Here is a 14,810-nt window from a genome sequence, read left to right as displayed (position 1 = left end):
ACACCCAGGATGACAGAAAAGACTGAGTTTTGGCCTCCTGTCACACAACACGCCCTCAGTGTGGTAACAATAGAGTCACACATGGCAAGGTGCTCCATTATGAAATACTACATAATCATCTTCATCAAATAAATTTTCTGTTGGCATTCTCTGCTTATGATTTTATTATGTTTTCCTTTTCATTGTTTACCTCATTCATGAATTTGTTTTATCCGTTGCTTTTTGGGGAGGGGAGGATTTAATTATTTCAGGATGCTGTAATAGCTTTTAATGTAGAAAACACGCAAACATTGATGAAATAGCATGAAAAGTAAAAATGTCACAAGAACATAATAAAGGGGAGACAAAAATGGATCCTTTCCCATCAAAAACAACCACTTTTTATGATCATTAGAGATGTTGATAACACACCAGTCTGTAAATGTGTAAGACTAAAAACTGCTACACTTTTTATTTCATGTGAATAGGTGGATAATACTGGACTTGGAATAAGCTTGACAGCATTGTTTTTAATAATAACAATGTGGGATTTTTTTTTGTTGATCAGGACCATGCTTATAGTTAACAACTGTTCACAGGTCTCCTAAAACCTTTACTTCATAGGGTTGCCTTTTGAAGTTGTAACATGTGAGATAACTGCATGCTTTAAATCTTGCACACAGAGGCCAGTACACTTGGCTCTTTTTAGCAGAAATAGATGAGCCTCATCTAAGGAACAATAAAACCACAGACAGAAGTTGTGAGTCCTGGTTTGATCACGTATGGCAGGGATGTGGCACATCCCTCCAGCTGTGAGCAGGGGCCAGTTTTCCAAATGAGGTGCTGAAGAAATATGCATCAGTAGGGGTGCAAGGCGGGCATGAAGGGGCTGGCTTACACAGAGGTACTGCTGCCTAGAATCATAGAATGGCCTAGATTGAAGATGACCTCAAAGATCATCCAGCTTCAACCCCCTGCTATGTGCAGGGTCGCCAACCACCAGACCAGGCTGCCCAGAGCCACATCCAGCCTGGCCTTGAATGCTTCCAGGGATGGGGCATCCACAGCCTCCTTGGGCAACCTGTTCCAGTGCCTCACCACCCTCTATGTGAAAAACTTCCTCCTAACATCTAACTTAAACCTCCCCTGTCTCAGTGTAAGACCGTTTCCCCTTGTCCTATTACTATCCACCCATGTAAATAGTCACATCCTCTCCTGTTTATACGGTCCCTTCAAATACAGGAAGGCCGCAATGTGGTCTCCCTAAAGCCTACTCTTCTCCAAGCTAAACAATCCCAGTTCCGTCAACCTTTCCTCACAGGAGAGGTGCTCCAGCCCTCTTACTGCTACCAGAAGAAACGCGCGGCTCTCGCTGCCGGGGAGCAGGGCCATCTCTAACAGCACACCCCAGACCCGCCTACCTCCCCAACGGCAGCGCTCACAGCTTCCAAGCAAGAAGACACTGCCTCCAGCCCGACGGCACCGCCCGCGAGCCCCCGAGCATGCGCATGGCGGAGGCGGAACGCAGAGCGAGGCGTCGGTCGGCCCGGCGCTGGGAGTGTGCGTCAGCCGGTTCCGTCACTTTGGTTGGCCGTAGGGCGGGCGGTGCGGTTGGCAGCCGGGGCGGGTTCGGCGGGCGATTGAAGGAGACTCGAGGACGGGACCCCCTCCAGAGTCGTCGCCCCTCCCCGCTCCATGCGCAAGATGCTGCTGGCCGCTCTCTCCCGCGTGCTGCAGGGTCCGGCCGCCGCCGCCGGCAGGACGGTGAGAGGGGCCGGCAGCTGCCGGGGTTGGGAGGGGGTTGGGGACGACGGGCGCGGAGGGTGGGGGGGGTGCGCGCCGCCTCAGTGGGACGGCGGGGGCGGCCGTTAGCAGCGCGGCCTTTGGGCCGCACGGGGCACGCGCGGTGCTGCAGTGCTTCAGTGGCAGCCCAGGTGTAGGGGTTAACGGCATCACGGAGCCGGAAGGTGGGAGGGACCCGTGGAGGTGACCCAGCCCAAGCCCTGAAGACCCCCCTGAAGGGGGGCTTTCCTGCCTTTCCCGAGCCGGACGGGAATATCTCCAGAGGAGACTCCACGGCCTCTCTGGGAAGCCTGCACCAGGGCTCCGTCAGCCGCACAGCCGAGAACGTCGCGTGGTGCCGGTGGCAAAAATCGTACTTGAAGAGTTATCTCTGTTTGTTTTTCTTCCCGTGCTATTTTAACTGCTGTGTTTAAAAAAAAAAAAAAAAAAAAAAAAAAGGCGCTGCGTGTGAGAGCACGCTGTAAATACCCAGCCCCCTTGGTGTGGTGCCTGCTGCTGCAGTACGGGAAGTGCACAACCAGCGCTGCAGCCCACGCCTGGCTGGGCCTCCTCCATGGCTTTCGATGTGGAAACAATGTGCGGATATCCATATTTATCGTGTTTAAAACACATCGTTCCATTTCTGAAACCCTTTTCCAGGCTTTTTGCCTTACATTTATTTTTATATTGGTATATTCTGAGTGTCAACACAATCAGGGTAAACTTGGTCATCTTATTTCCCTCTACATTCATCTGACTTTTTTTGAAGTGAATCACAGAATCATTAAGGCTGGAAAAGACCTCTAAAATCACCTAGTCCAACCCCCAACCCATCACACCGTGCCCATCGACCACGTCCCTCAGTGCCACATCCACACAGTTCTTGAACACCTCCAGGGATGATGACTCCACCATCTCCCTGGGCAGCCTGTGCCACTGCCTCACTGCTCTTTCAAAGAAGTCTTTCCTAATATCTAACCCAGACCTCCCCTGCCACAAGTGTTTTGCCTTTGCTCACTCAAATAATAGTCATTTAATCTTTTCCTGAGTATTCGTTCAAGTTGTGGGGTTTTAAAAATTACCTCAACGTTTAATATGTTGTGTTTTCTCTCTCATATGAAATATCTTTAGAATTTTCCCTTTTCTTTCTCCTTATTCCATTGTAATGACTCTCTGCAAGGAAAAAAACATGCCAGCTGAAAAATATATGAACACTGGAGAAGAATGGGAGTTTTCTGACAGCGTTAAAGCGTATCTTTTGTCAGCTGAAGGCCAGTTGTCTTTCTGTCCTTGAGAGCAAACCTGTTGCCCTGCTTCAGTGCTGGGGTAGCTCTCTTGCCTAGCAGTCAGAGCAGGGTCACCAGGAGGCCTTGCTGTGTGTATTGGGACTACATGGAACATAGAAAGCATTTTCTAATTTACAAGTAAAATGTCTGTATTAAAATTTTCAGGTTTGGGTGCCAAAAATGTGTTCCTTTCTCCATGTATTTGGCCTGATCCTGACATACAATGTTTTCCAGAAGTTCAAACCAGCTCCATTTTGGATATCTTAGTATGGCTTTTGGGATCCTATTGACTGCCAATTATTAACTATTCCTACGCATTTACAAATCACCAAATAAACTGAAGCAGTTTTAACCAATAAGGCATTATTACTACTCTGATCATTTTGTAAAGCGTAAAGATGGGTTTCCATGACTCAAAGCTTGCCTAAAGGGAAACTACTTTTCTCAGTGTTCCAGTTAGCTAATAATTCGCTGATTCTCCTCCCCAAGTTGTTTGTTGCAGTTACTCACACTTCTTTTTTTTTTCTTTTTTTTTTTCCTCCTTCCAAATGCTGCTAACCTAGGGAGCTGTTAGTGAGGTAAGAGCTGAACCAGTTTTGTCAAGGGTTTTCATATTTGTTTCTTCTGTTGTGTACTGGCCATGTATTTAAGAATTTCTGTAGAGATTCTCCAGCAGTGCTTCTGTTCAGGTCTGGTGCTTGGACCAGGCTGATCTGCAGAAGTCCTTTCCAACTTCAGCAATTTGCTGGTTCTGTGAATCCCAGACTCATGACTGACTTCCAGCTCTAGAACTAAAATAGCTTTTTATCACTGGTAATACTGTTGCATCGTGGTAAACAGTGTAGAAACCTGGTTTAAATTAAGAACTCCAAATATTTAATCTGATAACGTGGGGGCTTGTGAGGTCATGACAGCCAAACTAAATGGCCAACAGGAGATAACCAACATTGAGAAATTTCTCCTTGCATTTGTCGCAGTGCTACATGCATCAATCATAGCTTTGTTGGAGACAGCACTGGGTAGTCTCAAAGTTTAAAAACTTTGAGCGTATGCAAGTTCCATGGTTGAATGATCTTCTGAAATGTATGTGTGACAATTAGCAATACAACTTTGCTGCTGAAAATCAAGTGGATTCCTCACACTGTGGCCACTGTTGCATGGACAGGCAACTACCACATACTGAAGTTATTTAAGAGTACCAGCTGTTAGTTAATAGACTGTGCACACTCTTTTAGACAGAACAGTAACATATCTTCAAACATCTTGTCTCTCTCCTACTGTGTCAGCTTTGTAGCTCTGTATTTCATGCACCCTTGGGTAGCTGTGCTGCTACCTGCTTAAATAATACTCTCTGTCTTTATTATTATTACTTGCATCCTTCCATCTTCTCTTCCCTTAAAAGGAAAGATATAGTTCACATTCCAGAAGTCTGTTGTGTTGGGTTGTGTTTTTTCTCCCAGGGAAGTTTTTTGTCAAGGTGAAATTGCAGTCAGTGTGAAGAGCCATCTTAATTGGCTGTGTCATTCCTCGTGTAAGAGATCTATCAGGTGAAGGAAAAAATTTTTTTTACAATGTTAATCCTTTTTATAGTCTTCTCAAGTTACTTGTTTTATTTAGTTCATCAAGGGTATTAAAAAATTAAAATTCTGTTTTCTTTTTCTAATCTTAAATACTGGGTTTTGAAGGAGTTCTAGTGGATGCGTTCAAAATCCAAGTTCTCTGATATTATAAGGATCTGCCACTGGAAAGTTTCAGTCACGGAGTATTTCAGTGTCTGCGTACTGTTAGAAATGATTTGAGACTTTATTACTGCCTGGTAATTATATGTCAGTATTGCTCACATTTTATTTTTCTTTCTAAGGCCTCTCGAGTGATGGTAGCATCACGTAACTATGCTGACTTTGCAAACGAAGCTACGTTTGAAATTAAGGTAAAGAAGCTGAATGCTTAATACTCGTATTCTGCGGAAGCAGCGCTGTAGATCCTGACATGATGGAGCTCACCCCTTACCATTTCAGTTACAGAAGTGCTACATGGACTTTCAGAACCAAACCCGTTGCTATCTGCTCTGATTTCTACATGGAGTTGGAAATAGAGTGCTTGGATGCATGTAGTCATGCTACTGTGTTAATTCAAACTAAAGTCACGTGCAGGTGTGTTGTATCAAATTCCTTAGGGCGTCAGTAGATTTGCTGTGGAGAGACTTGCTCTAATAGAAGATGCCATGTAGGCTATGAAGCAGATTGTGGTGCACTAGTGCACTGGCAGAGCAATGTGTTTGGTTCGCTGTACTGAATATGTAAGACTTATTTTTTTGGTAGGGGTACTTAAAATCAGCCCTTCTTGCAACTTGGCGTAGCTCACGGTTTGAGAGAGAAGCTGTGTTGTCTGTGTTGGGGTTTGCTGTTTTCAAATAACACTAGTACCTGAGTTTGAAACTGACGTGTCATTTTAAAAAGTGCTGTTGATAAACAGGATTGATGAGTGTCAAGAAGTAACTGCTTGTTCAACTTCACAGCCGTGTGACCTCCATCGCCTGGAAGAAGGCCCTCCTACCACTGCACTGCTGACACGAGAGGAAGGGCTTCATTACTACAAGACAATGCAGATCATACGGCGCATGGAGCTGAAGTCTGACCAGCTTTACAAGCAGAAGATTATTCGTGGCTTCTGTCACTTATATGATGGTCAGGTGAGACTCTTCTCCCAAGACATTTGTATACTGTCTTGCCCTATTTAATTTAGGCTTCTGAAATAGATGAGGTAGTAAATCTAGAACTCATTATCTATGCATGATGTCTGAAGTCATAGCAGGTCTGCGATTTGGGTCATTATTTCCTTACGAGCAATGTCTGAGCGCACAAAGGGATCCCTGATTTCTTGGGACAGCAATAGGGAGGGAGAGAAGGCAAGGTGCAGCTGCAGTTCAGCTGAACGTGGGAATAAGCTATTGTAGCATACTCAATTAAGCGCATTTGGAAGCTCACATCCTCATTATCAAGCCCCACTGATAAGTTTTTCTTCCAGCGTCTCACAGATCCTACATCCACTAAAAAGCAACAGTCAGGAGAAGGAACTTAATGAAGTTGGTGAATTGAACTGTAGTTACTTAGATACTTCATCTGGGAGATGAGCATAGAAGAAATCTGCAGGTCTTTTTACCTTCTCATTTTTTCTTCTTCCCTAATTTTCTTACTTGCACACAAGACAGGTTGGAATATAGAGCCCAAGGCTATTGTAGCTCCAGATTCTACAGACAGGCCTATTCCTTCTTGGGATGTAAGGCACTCTGCTGTTGTCTGTGCTTTTCCTCTTTCCTGCTTTATTTCTTGTATGGGGGACCACAAACAGACCGTGCCACGCTGCAGCCTGTGGAAATGGTGTGCTTCCTCTTCATTGCTGAACTTGCTTTCCATTGGTGACAGGAGGCTTGCTGCGTAGGGCTTGAGGCTGCCATAAAGCCTACAGACCACGTGATAACAGCATACAGAGCTCACGGATTTACTTATGCCCGAGGCGTCCCCGTTCGAGAAATTCTCGCTGAACTTACAGGTTTGTGCTAAATGAAATGCGGGTTCCTGTGCTATGTACTAGCCTCAGGATTGTTTTTACTAAACTTCAAAATGTTGTTGATGCACAAAAAGCATACCAGGGATCCAGAAGCAATGTAGTAACACAGCAAAATAAACACTGCTTATGGTCTGTGTTCTGTAATAAAAAGTAGCTGCATCATTAAAGTAACAAGGTTTAAGTGCTGCTACTTCTTGTAGCTCAAAATGTGATTTAGGTAGAATGTATGTAATTAAAATTACTGTTGGATCTGAAAGTACTGTATTTACATTTATATTTTAAGAAAGGCAGTGGAGAGAAGATACGGGGAGAAATAAACCTGTTGGTTGTAGTTTGGTTGGAGTGGTGGAAAGACAAACTATGCTGAGAATGCCTTTAGTACCTAAAAGATGAAACGTAGGAACCGAGATAATTTGCCAGAGTACATTATGTTAGTCCTGTCTGATTTTCGGAGAGGTGTCAGGGCTAAGGTTGGATGTGGCTCTGGGCAGCGTGGTCTGGTGGTTGGTGACCCTGCAAATATGCAGGGGGGTTGAATAATCATTGTGGTCCTTTTCAACCCAGGCCATTCTGTGATAATAGGCAGAGGAAAAAAACATGTAGATATCAGTTCAATTACTTGTTATTAAATCTTTTGATGCTATTAGCTGTGACCCTGTATAAGAAATAACTAAATCGCAATTTAACTGAAATGTAACTAGAAAACCATAATTGATGTAATTGCCAAAATTGTTGCCAAACAAAAGGATGTATTCTGCAAAAAGTTAAAGAGGCTTTCTGCTGCCAGCATAGTTCCATTCACAATTAGGGGAATGGCGTGGAGGAATTGTGTATGTTGGACTGGAAGACAGCATAGTATGTGTTGGGGCGGAGCTATGCGCTCTTAGATAAGTGATTCTGAAAAATGAGAGAAATGGCCTGGGAAACAGGGAGCAAGCTAGGTGAAATACCAATTGGCTGAGCATTACTTGAGCAGAAAAAGAGCTAGGGGCTTGAGAGATTGTTTTTTTGACATCTCAACGTAGTTGAAATGTATTATAATTGTATGAGCACAATCCCTGTGCCTAGCATCTGCATGATCTCTGCTATAGCAGAGAACAGTATTCTTATGGTTTTTGGTAACTGGTTAGGCAGCTAACAAATGCAAATGCCCAAATACAGATTCGTGCAGCACTGGAGGAGGGGATGGCTAGATGGGCATTTCTCAAACTTTCTAGTTGGGAGGTTTAACTTGGGAGACTGGAGTGGATGGAGAGGATCGAAGAATAGTTTGACTGTGTGGGTGGGAGGAGGTACTTGTGTTAGGAAGGAAAAGGGCAAACGACAGCTTGAACAATGCTGGGCTAGGTATTCAAGGTTGATCTGGAGGCAGGGAGGGAGTTGTGGGTTTTTGTTGAGGTATTGTGTTTGATTCTTTGTCATGTCTGTAACTTCTTCTTCTGGCTGTTGTTACGGGGAGGACAAGTGTAGATTACTGCAATTAGCTTGGAACAGTGTTCATATTTTTCTTGCAGAAGCTAAAGTAAAAGGACTGTAGATACTTCTTGCAGTTCTTGTTAAAGTGCCATGGATTAGATACATGAGAAATGTAGACCATACTGGCTATTTTAAATAGACAGCCACCTGAGATGAGTGTTCTGAAAAATACGAAAGCACTCTATAGTAAAGTAGGGAATAAAATTAATGAATACATCTTATTCTGTATTTCTCAAGTGATGTTTTCATTAGCATTCTTCCCCCTGGCTTCTTTTATTTGTTTGGTGATACATTAACTATAAGTTCTGTGAGGAGAGGTCTTTATGTCTGATGAGAATCAGCATCTCAACTCTCTTGAGATCTATCTCATGACAACAGTAACATTGCCTCAGTATTATTACTTTTAGGAGTTGAATTAACTGTTACCACTTGTATAGCATTTTTCTTCTGAAAAAAGAAATCACTTGTTCATGTTTCAGGTCGTAAAGGAGGATGTGCGAAGGGAAAAGGAGGATCAATGCATATGTATACCAAAAACTTCTATGGTGGTAATGGTATTGTCGGTGCTCAGGTATATACATGACTTCTGCTTTAAAACACAAGTTCAATTTGGCTGGTGTCCTGTTCTAGCGTTTCTTCTCAATTTTCATGATGTGAACTTGTATGCAGCTACTATTACTTTGTGGCTGCTAAATCTGTTGTTATTCTGGCCTGCTGACAGCTTTGCAATCTGCATCAAGCCAAGAATATAGCTATAAACTATTCTGGCTGCTAGACAGATTGTTACCAACCCATTTCCATTTGTTACTACTCTTGTATCTGTTGAGCACGTCCCTGATATCGGAAGTGTCTTCACATTTCACAAGCAACTTGTCTCCAACATTCTCTAAGTGTTCTCTAATTGTTCTAAAATTGTGGTATGTCCTGTACTGTGACAGGTTCCTCTTGGAGCTGGGATTGCGCTGGCCTGCAAATACTTTGGCAAAAATGAGGTCTGCCTGACTTTATATGGGGATGGTGCAGCCAACCAGGTAAACAAGCTGTCTAAGGTAGCTCTGTGACTGTGGGCAGTTGGTTTTCCTTCTGTGAACTGAGAGCTCTGCCTTTCTGCTGGGTAGAGGAGCACCTTCCCCTGTCTGTCTAGTGTCTGCAACCCAGACAGCATCTGGCTTTGAATCTGTTGTAATGATGGTTTGAAAAAATGAGTCTGGTGATACCAGTGCATCTTGCTGAACCTCTTATTTTGAGACAATTATCTTCATTTTACTGGCAGAGAAATAAAGCCAGATGGAAAAAAGTGATGTAGAGTGCACTGTTGATTTTTACCTTCCCACCTTCAAAACACATGGCATTCAAGGGTCCCTTCCAACTCAGATCATTCTGCGTTTTGTGCTGCTCTAACACAGAGACTGAAATGGGTTAAAACTTAAGAAATTCTATGAATTATGAGTGGAGATAAAAGTTACTTTTATAATATAACTTTTATTGCTGCTGAGCTGCAGCAAGGGGCTAGTTTCAGATCACTTCTGGTATCAAAAGTTTTGCTAGCTGTAGCTGAATGATTTTTCAGTAGAGCCTACTGCTTGAAATGTGAGCTCCCCGTCCAGACAGAACTTGCTCCTTTTCTTTCAGGGCCAGATATTTGAAACATACAATATGGCAGCCTTGTGGAAGCTGCCTTGTATTTTCATCTGTGAGAACAATCGGTATGGAATGGGAACCTCAGTTGAAAGAGCTGCAGCCAGTACTGACTACTACAAAAGAGGAGACTTCATCCCAGGGCTTAGAGTGAGTACAGCTCCAGTGTGCTTTGAGGCATGTGTGTGCAATACATACATGCCTGTGTATTTCTACCTATAAATATTTTTAAAAATAGGAAATTTAAGATTGAGTTCCTATTGCATTTGTGATATGAAGGTACTGAATTTGAAAGTTTGTTTTCCGGTCTCTTTTTGACTTGTGCTGTGCATCAGGTGGATGGCATGGACGTTCTCTGTGTTCGAGAAGCAGCCAAGTTTGCAGCTGAGTACTGCAGAGCTGGAAAAGTAAGTCGGTAGCCATTCCTTTACCATAGGTGAAACTTTCAGCAATAATTGATGCATAAAACATTCCCCAAGTTAGCCTAGCTTTCTGTAGTTACTGTAGAATTGTTTGTTTGACCTTATTTCCTCTGTTTCTCCAGAGTAAGGAATCTACTACTAATTAAGTCGTTCTTTAATTTTGTTAGAGTTGTTAACACGCAGTTGTATTCAGTCAAGCTTTAAGAAAAAAAAGAATGTTGAGACCTTGTGAACTTCTTTCTCCTTCCTAGAAACCCTTCTTAAACTCTGTTGTGAAAAACGTTTTGACTGTTAGGCAGCTTTGTTCTTTATGAAGAAATTTATTATGGGAAGGGGCACAAAAAATTATTCTACATTTACAACAAAAGGAAAGTGATTTTTTGTGAGACTAGATGTATGGCAATGAGGGAGATTTTTATGTACCTGCCTAGAAATACGTACAAAACTGTATGGAACCTTAATGGTTTTTCAGCATCAGTGCCTGTCACCCAAGAATAAAACTGTTCTGACTTATCTGATGTTATGTGAAATGATGTTTGTGCTTGGAATGCACAGAAGGAAGTTTGCGCAGAAGAACAAGCTGCTGGGAGTTGCAGTCTTGAAGTGAAATTATGAGCAATTTGAAATACTCTGGGTAATGGTGGAAAGGCATTGGAAGGGACCAGGTTGCTTAACAATGCTCAGTAAGGACGTGAAAGTAAATGCTAGTAGTTACCAACATACTTCTTCATTTAAGAGGAGTTTTCTTTTGCTGCTTGTGATAATGATAGGTGAACTGATTAAACTAAGAGAGAAAGTTGAATTAAAAACATTTGTCAGTTGTACAGTTCAAACAATTCACCTGTAGCAAATAGTGCTATAACACAAATGGATTGCTCAAGGTGCTACTGCTCTCTGTATGTTCTTTCTTTTTAAGGGTCCTATCGTGATGGAGTTGCAGACATACCGTTATCATGGCCACAGTATGAGTGATCCTGGCATAAGGTACCATGGAAACCCTGTGTTAGCATTCACTGAAAACAATCAAGTATTGATGGTCAAAATCCCGACACTGCATGAAGGTTATGATAAAATCACTGTGACAAGTCTGACCACTCAGCCCTTGTTTTATTTTCAGTATTAAGAAATGGAGTTTTCAGAACAAGCAATATTTGCTCAATTTCTGTACCTTTTATTAATGAATTCTGCATTCTGTACGACTTTGTGGCATTATTCTAAGAAAGCTTTGACTGAAAAGCAGTGCACTTTTCCAGGGTTTTTGGAGTATATAAAAATCCTATAAGCTAAAAGTAAAGGAACAGCTGGAGTGTCCAGTCAAATGGAACACTTCGCTTCTTAAGCAGCACAAGCATACAGGTGCCAAAAAGCCTAGGGCCTTGAACCATGCAACAAATTCAGACTGATTACATGAAGTAGTCATATACCTTAACGCTTCATTGGAAACCTGTAGTGAATTGGAAGTTTTGATTGAGTTCATTAAACGTATCCTTCTGTAAGTTCTGTGACCCAAGCTAATAGCACAAAGCAAGTCATAGAGCCCCCACTGCTCTTTCCATTAGTAGAGATAGGGAGGGAGAAATACAGCTTCATACTAGCCATCTCAGCTACACCAGCTTTCCTTCTCCTGCCCACATCATATTTAAGTCTGGATCTATTTCAGTTTCCACTTTCAAATCTAAGAAGTCTTCTGAATGTAGCCATGCTGTACTTTGGATAATGAATACTGCTGTATTTTCATTGCATTCCTGACACCTTTTCTCTAAAAATGAGCTGCATCATCACTTTGATTCAAGAGAATTATTGAAGTTCATCTGTTTGCGTGTGTTCCTCCTAGCTATCGCACTAGAGAAGAAATTCAAGAAGTGAGAAGCAAAAGTGATCCCATTACTTTGCTGAAGGACAGAATGATCAACAATAACCTTGCTAGCGTTGAAGAATTAAAGGTATGGCTTTTAGTAAATATTTAAGTAAGCTCTTTTACATTCATGTACTATTTATCTCCTACTTATTCGCTTGTTCTTTGAGCTTTTTTATTAGGATGTAACTTTTTGGTGATTGATAATAAAATTTTGTTGCACACTAGCTAATGCAGTTGTGCTGTGCAGGAACTGCTTTTTGCTTTTGGGTGCTGAGTGTAACTCAGTGCAAGGTTTGTGAGCGTTAGCGTTTCAAATACATCTCTTTTCACGCTGGCGTCTAAGAAAACAAAATTGTCCACATGAGCTAGAAAGCAGGTAAGCCTCTGAACTTTGAGTCTTACATCGGCACTGGTCAGTGGTAGTAAAGAATCTTAGTGAAGGAGCCAGAAGCTCCCTAAGCAAGTGGTGTAAATATCCTGATTATTCTGCTATTGAGATCTCCTTGGAGCTTGTAAAGGTCCATGCATCAGAAGTTGGGCGCGTTTATGCCTGACCTGCAGGGTTTCAGTCACATTTCTCTGTATACTTGCATTGCTTTGCCGAAAGAGAATGCAAGAAAGAAAATGCTCATTGTGGTCTTGTTCCTCTGAGATAATTAACGGTACTGTTCTTTGCTTTAGAAGGGAAGAAACTTACAGTTCTCTAATTTTTTATAGGCAGCTTTAATACTAGGTCTGATCAATGTTTCATCATCACTTTTAAATTCAGTATATTGATGCTTTTTCTAAGATGTCTTCTAATTAGCGTTTCTTTGTTTAGGAAATCGATGTGGCAGTGAGAAAAGAGATAGAGGAAGCTGCTCAGTTTGCTACCACTGACCCAGAGCCCCCACTGGAAGAACTCGGTAACCACGTTTACTTCAATGAGCCGCCCTTTGAAGTGCGTGGTCCCAGCCAGTGGATAAAGTATAAGTCTCTCAGCCATTCGTAAGAGTGAGTGCATTTACAAGAACTGTAATGACTCAGAAACCTTAATCTTTATTTAACACCTCCTCTTTCAAAAGAAGAGGTGTTGAGTGAGGCAGTCCCCTCACAGTACAGATTGTTTTAAACATGCCTGAATGTTGTTGCTGAAGGAGCTGAACAATGAGAAAGCAGCAGTTTATTTAAATTGCTATATATTTGCTTCACAGGTTCTCTTTGGATTGCTGTATTTGTCATGTACAGTGTAAAAATAAAAAGAAATAAAATTAAACTTTAACAACATTTAATCTGGTTTCCTGCTTTTTTTTTTTTTTTTTTTTTTTTGAAGCAGTTGATAAAGAAAATAAATAGGTTTGCCACGTTTTTACTGGAGCCAAATTACAAATCAAAACCATCATGCAGGCTTTGCTTAGTTGCTCACTGAGAGTAGCTTTCATACACAAAGCTATGTACAGTTGTAGAGGAAGAAGTGACATACACTACAGCTTAACCCCTTCCTGCTTAAACCATCAGCCAGCACACCTGTCACCCATTCTAAGTTCAGTGTGCACAATGCTAAAGCCAATTCAGGTGCCTGGTACAGTCTTCATTCTGCCCCTCCCAGCTCCCTGTATTCCCCTCAGCCACTTCTCTATTAGGACAGTACAAGAAGCTAAAAAAACAAAATGTCCTCAGACCTAGGCAGCACTGCTCAGATACAACTAAAACATTGGTCTGTTATCAACATTGTTTTTCTCCTAGAGCCAAACCTTAGCAGACACTATGAAGAAAATCAACTCTGTCTCAGCTAAGGCTTTATATTTACAGTGATAGGGCATTTGTCTTCTGTGCTACTCTTCCATAAACTGTTACTACTTACTGTGTATTATGCTGATGGTCAAAGAGCTATGTAATTGTGCAAAACCTGCAAAGCAGGGAGACTACGTACATATATACATCCAATAATTTAGGAATGTATCTATCTTTCATTTGCTTACTCCCATTACACATCTGTTTCCAAAGAGCTATCCTTCTGCCTCCATGGACTTATCAGGCGTTTGTCGGTGGGTTAATATTGCATTCCAAATTCTGCAGAGAAGTCCGCCACTGTCTCAAGAAGAATAGAGAACAATTAGGGACAGCAGTAACTGGTTAGGGAAAAAACATCCTCTCCATTACTTGAAAGTGTGCAAGAAGTAAACTCTAAAGTGGCTGGAAAGCTGCCTGATGGAAAGGGACCTTGGTGTACTGATGGGCAGTCGGCTGAATATGAGCCAGCAGTGTGCCCAGGTGGCCAAGAAGGCCAATGGCATCCTGGCTTGTATCAGGAGTGGTGTGGTGAGCAGGACTAGGGAAGCTGTACTCTGCTGGCCCTGTACTCGGCACTGGTGAGGCCTCACCTCAAGCACTGTGTTCGGTTTTGGGCACCTGAGTACAGAAAGGACATTGAGGTGCTGGAGCAGGACCAAAGAAGGGCAACAAGGCTTGTGAAGGGCTTGGAGAATGTGCCATAGGAGGAGAGAGTGAAGGAACTGGGGCTGTTCAAGCTTATGGCCAAACAATTTCTTCCATATCAGCCATAGATTAAGAATGACAATGAAACAGGGAGAAAAAATAAGTAAATTCCTCATGCCTTTATGACCATTTGGTGCTGAATGGCAGAGAAACAGTCCTCAGTCATGGTAAATACAAAAAGTTTGAGGGCATGTTATAACTTACTGTACAGTTTATGTTATGTTGTTATAGTGTGACAGTCAGTGTTCACACGTTAACAGAAGACCAGAGTGAATTAATAGGCCTATAAGAATATCATAACATCTACCCCTCCCCCCCTTT

General features: G+C 42.3%; 2 protein-coding genes across 3 annotated transcripts in view; one reads left to right on the top strand and one right to left on the bottom strand.

Annotated features, from left to right (window-relative positions):
* Nucleotides 1-1,575: 1,575 nt before the first annotated feature.
* On the top strand, nucleotides 1,576-13,282 carry PDHA1 (pyruvate dehydrogenase E1 subunit alpha 1). Of its 2 annotated transcripts, XM_042810798.1 has the most exons (12): nucleotides 1,576-1,743; nucleotides 3,611-3,625; nucleotides 4,909-4,977; nucleotides 5,566-5,739; nucleotides 6,473-6,599; nucleotides 8,573-8,664; nucleotides 9,032-9,124; nucleotides 9,726-9,881; nucleotides 10,067-10,138; nucleotides 11,070-11,137; nucleotides 11,988-12,096; nucleotides 12,832-13,282. In XM_042810798.1, exons 1-12 carry the CDS (start codon nucleotides 1,675-1,677, stop codon nucleotides 13,000-13,002), a joined length of 1,215 nt encoding a protein of 404 aa, XP_042666732.1. In that variant the 5' UTR covers nucleotides 1,576-1,674; the 3' UTR covers nucleotides 13,003-13,282. The 2 variants fall into 2 exon arrangements, with proteins under 2 accessions (XP_042666732.1, XP_042666733.1); XM_042810799.1 differs by lacking the exon at nucleotides 3,611-3,625 and having other exon boundaries at nucleotides 1,577-1,743.
* MAP3K15 (mitogen-activated protein kinase kinase kinase 15) overlaps nucleotides 11,309-14,810 on the bottom strand; it is a 77,394-nt gene continuing 73,892 nt past the window's right edge. Inside the window, exon 29 of the mRNA XM_042810797.1 lies at nucleotides 11,309-14,081. Coding sequence (XP_042666731.1) covers nucleotides 14,000-14,081 — 82 coding nt within the window. The 3' untranslated portion in view covers nucleotides 11,309-13,999. The remainder of the gene's footprint in view (nucleotides 14,082-14,810) is intronic.

The sequence above is a fragment of the Centrocercus urophasianus genome, unplaced genomic scaffold, assembly GCF_019232065.1.
Source record: "Centrocercus urophasianus isolate 14NV4802_14NV808 unplaced genomic scaffold, USGS_Curo_1.0 seq_12, whole genome shotgun sequence".
NCBI classification, from domain to species: Eukaryota; Metazoa; Chordata; class Aves; order Galliformes; family Phasianidae; genus Centrocercus; species Centrocercus urophasianus.
Note: the sequence above shows the minus strand (reverse complement) of the source record. Positions and strands in the feature narration are given on the sequence as shown.